The sequence below is a fragment of the Armigeres subalbatus genome, chromosome 1, assembly GCF_024139115.2.
Source record: "Armigeres subalbatus isolate Guangzhou_Male chromosome 1, GZ_Asu_2, whole genome shotgun sequence".
Lineage (NCBI taxonomy): Eukaryota > Metazoa > Arthropoda > Insecta > Diptera > Culicidae > Armigeres > Armigeres subalbatus.
Window position 1 is genome coordinate 206,892,285 of NC_085139.1, and position 3,997 is coordinate 206,896,281.

At 40.9% G+C, this 3,997-nt stretch overlaps 1 protein-coding gene and 1 pseudogene across 1 annotated transcript; both read right to left on the minus strand.

Annotated features, from left to right (window-relative positions):
- On the minus strand, positions 1-1,488 carry LOC134210172 (trichohyalin-like; annotated as a pseudogene).
- Positions 1,489-1,760: 272 nt separating this feature from the next.
- LOC134210178 (axoneme-associated protein mst101(2)-like) lies at positions 1,761-3,392 on the minus strand (the record flags this gene model as incomplete). The annotated part of the gene is made up of 1 exon (XM_062686209.1): positions 1,761-3,392. A coding segment is annotated over one exon (1,632 nt), but the record flags the coding sequence as incomplete, so codon positions are not given.
- Between the last annotated feature and the right edge of the window lie 605 nt (positions 3,393-3,997).

Genomic DNA, 3,997 nt, shown 5'->3' on the forward strand with positions numbered 1-3,997 from the left:
TCTTGTTTCTTCATTTTTTCTTCTTTCTTCTTCATTTTACCTTCTTCGCTTTTTTCTCCCTTCTACTTCCTTCCTTATTCCTTATTCCTTATTCTTCATTCCTTCTTCCTTCTTCCTTCTTCCGGCTTCCTTCTTACTTTTTCCTTCTTCCTTCTTCCTTCTTCCTTCTTCATTCTTCCTTCTTCCCTCTTCCTTCTTCTTTCTTCATTCTTCCTTCTTCCTTCTTCCTTCTTCCTTCTTCCTTCTTCCTTCTTCCTTCTTCCTTCTTCCTTCTTCCTTCTTCCTTCTTCCTTCTTCCTTTTCCTTCTTCCTTTTTCCTTCTTCCTTCTTCCTTCTTCCTTCTTCCTTCTTCCTTCTTTCTTCTTCCTTCTTCCTTCTTCCTTCTTCCTTCTTCCTTCTTCCTTCTTCATTCTTCCTTCTTCCTTCTTCCTTCTTCCTTCTTCCTTCTTCCTTCTTCCTTCTTCCTTCTTCCTTCTTCCTTCTTCCTTCTTCCTTCTTCCTTCTTTCTTCTTTCTTCTTTCTTCTTTCTTCTTCCTTCTTCCTTCTTCCTTCTTCCTTCTTCCTTCTTCCTTCTTCCTTCTTCCTTCTTCCTTCTTCCTTCTTCCTTCTTCCTTCTTCCTTCTTCCTTCTTCCTTCTTCCTTCTTCCTTCTTCCTTCTTCCTTCTTCCTTCTTCCTTCTTCCTTCTTCCTTCATCCTTCTTCCTTCTTCCTTCTTCCTTCTCCCTTCTTCCTTCTTCCTTCTGCCTTCGTCTTTCTTCCTTCTTCCTTTTTCCTTCTTCCTTCTTCCTTCTTCCTTCTTCCTTCTTCCTTCTTTCTTCTTTCTTCTTTCTTCTTCCTTCTTCCTTCTTCCTTCTTCCTTCTTCCTTCTTCCTTCTTCCTTCCTCCTTCTTCCTTTTTCCTTCTTCCTTCTTTCTTCTTTCTTCTTTCTTCTTCCTTCTTCCTTCTTCCTTCTTCCTTCTTCCTTCTTCCTTTTTCCTTCTTCCTTCTTCCTTCTTCCTTCTTCCTTCTTCCTACTTCCTTCTTCCTTCTTTCTTCTTCCTTCTTCCTTCTTCCTTCTTCCTTCTTCCTTCTTCCTTCTTCCTTCTTCCTTCTTCCTTCTTCCTTCTTCCTTCTTCCTTCTTCCTTCTTCCTTCTTCCTTCTTCCTTCTTCCTTCTTCCTTCTTCCTTCTTCCTTCTTCCTTCTTCCTTCTTCCTTCTTCCTTCTTCCTTCTTCCTTCTTCCTTCTTCCTTATTCCTTCTTCCTTCTTCCTTCTTCCTTCTTCCTTCTTCCTTCTTCCTTCTTCCTTCTTCCTTCTTCCTTCTTCCTTCTTCCTTCTTCCTTCTTCCTTCTTCCTTCTTCCTTCTTCCTTCTCCATTTTCCTTCTTCCTTCTTCATTCTTCCTTTTTCTTTCTTCTTCCTTCTTCCTTCTCCCTCCTTCTTTCTTCTTCCTTTTATCCTTCTTCCTTCTTCCTTTTTCCTTCTTCCTTCTTCCTTCTTCTTTCTTCTTTCTTCTTCCTTCTTCCTTCTTCCTTCTTCCTTCTTCCTTCTTCCTTCTTCCTTCTTCCTTCTTCCTTTTCCTTCTTCCTTCTTTCTTCTTCCTTCTTCCTTCTTCCTTCTTCCTTCTTCCTTCTTCCTTCTTCCTTCTTCCTTCCTTCTTCTTCCTTCTTCCTTCTTCCTTCTTCCTTCTTCCTTCTTCCTTCTTCCTTCTTCCTTCTTCCTTCTTCCTTCTTCCTTCTTCCTTCTTCCTTCTTCCTTCTTCCTTCTTCCTTCTTCCTTCTTTCTTCTTTCTTCTTTCTTCTTCTTCTTCCTTCTTCCTTCTTCCTTCTTCCTTCTTCCTTCTTCCTTCTTCCTTCTTCCTTCTTCCTTCTTCCTTCTTCCTTCTTTCTTCTTTCTTCTTTCTTCTTTCTTCTTCCTTCTTCCTTCTTCCTTCTTCCTTCTTCCTTCTTCCTTCTTCCTTCTTCCTTCTTCCTTCTTCCTTCTTTCTTCTTTCTTCTTTCTTCTTCCTTCTTCCTTCTTCCTTCTTCTTCCTTCTTCCTTCTTCCTTCTTCCTTCTTCCTTCTTCCTTATTCCTTCTTCCTTCTTCCTTCTTCTTTCTTCCTTCTTCCTTTTTCTTTCTTCCTTCTTCCTTCTTCCTTCTTCTTTCTTTCTTCTTTCTTCTTCCTTCTTCCTTCTTCCTTCTTCCTTCTTCCTTCTTCCTTCTTCCTTCTTCCTTCTTCCTTCTTCCTTCTTCCTTCTTTCTTCTTTCTTCTTTCTTCTTCCTTCTTCCTTCTTCCTTCTTCCTTCTTCCTTCTTCCTTCTTCCTTCTTCCTTCTTCCTTCTTCCTTCTTCCTTCTTCCTTCTTCCTTCTTCCTTCTTCCTTCTTCCTTCTTCCTTCTTCCTTCTGCCTTCGTCTTTCTTCCTTCTTCCTTTTTCCTTCTTCCTTCTTCCTTCTTCCTTCTTCTTTCTTCCTTCTTCCTTCTTTCTTCTTTCTTCTTTCTTCTTCCTTCTTCCTTCTTCCTTCTTCCTTCTTCCTTCTTCCTTCTTCCTTCTTCCTTCTTCCTTTTTCCTTCTTCCTTCTTTCTTCTTTCTTCTTTCTTCTTCCTTCTTCCTTCTTCCTTCTTCCTTCTTCCTTCTTCCTTCTTCCTTCTTCCTTCTTCCTTCTTCCTTCTTCCTTCTTCCTTCTTCCTTCTTCCTTCTTCCTTCTTCCTTCTTCTTCCTTCTTCCTTCTTCCTTCTTCCTTCTTCCTTCTTTCTTCTTTCTTCTTCTTCCTTCTTCCTTCTTCCTTCTTCCTTCTTCCTTCTTCCTTCTTCTTTCTTCCTTCTTCCTTCTTCCTTCTTCCTTCTTCTTCCTTCTTCCTTCTTCCTTCTTCCTTCTTCCTTCTTCCTTCTTTCTTCTTTCTTCTTTCTTCTTCCTTCTTCCTTCTTCCTTCTTCCTTCTTTCTTCTTTCTTCTTCCTTCTTCCTTCTTCCTTCTTCCTTCTTCCTTCTTCCTTCTTCCTTCTTCCTTCTTCCTTCTTCCTTCTTCCTTCTTCCTTCTTCCTTATTCCTTCTTCCTTCTTCCTTCTTCCTTCTTCCTTCTTCCTTCTTCCTTCTTCCTTCTTCTCTTTCTTCCTTTTTCCTTCTTCCTTCTTTCTTCTTCCTTCTTCCTTCTTCCTTCTTCCTTCTTCTTTCTTCTTTCTTCTTCCTTCTTCCTTCTTCCTTCTTCCTTCTTCCTTCTTCCTTCTTCCTTCTTCCTTCTTCCTTCTTCCTTCTTCCTTCTTCCTTTTTCCTTCTTTCTTCTTTCTTCTTTCTTCTGCCTTCTTCCTTCTTCCTTCTTCCTTCTTCCTTCTTCCTTCTTCCTTCTTCCTTCTTCCTTCTTCCTTCTTCCTTATTCCTTCTTCCTTCTTCCTTCTTCCTTCTTCTTTCTTCCTTCTTCCTTCTTCCTTCGTCTTTCTTCCTTCTTCCTTCTTCCTTCTTCCTTCTTCCTTCTTCCTTCTTCCTTCTTCCTTCTTCCTTCTTCCTTCTTCCTTCTTCCTTTTCTTCTTCCTTCTTCCTTCTTCCTTCTTCCTTCTTCCTTCTTCCTTCTTCCTTCTTCCTTCTTCCTTCTTCCTTCTTCCTTTTCCTTCTTCCTTCTTCCTTCCTCCTTCTTTCTTCTTCCTTCTTCCTTCTTCTTCTTCTTCCTTCTTCCTTCTTCCTTCTTCCTTCTTCCTTCTTCCTTCTTCCTTCTTCCTTCTTCCTTCTTCCTTATTCCTTCTTCCTTCTTCCTTCTTCGTTCTTCCTTCTTCCTTCTTCCTTCTTCCTTCTTCCTTCTTCCTTCTTCCTTCTTCCTTCTTCCTTCTTCCTTCTTCCTTCTTCCTTCTTCCTTCTTCCTTCTTCCTTCTCCCTTCTTCCTTCTTCCTTCTGCCTTCTTCTTTCTTTCTTCTACCTTCTTCCTACTTCCTTCTTCCTTTTTCCTTCTTTTGCTTCTCACTCCCCAGTTCTCATTTAGAGGTGTGCGCCGGTCAAAAAATCGTCGTCGGCGGCGTTTGTCATAATTTTGGTCGGCGGCGGCGGCGTGGATC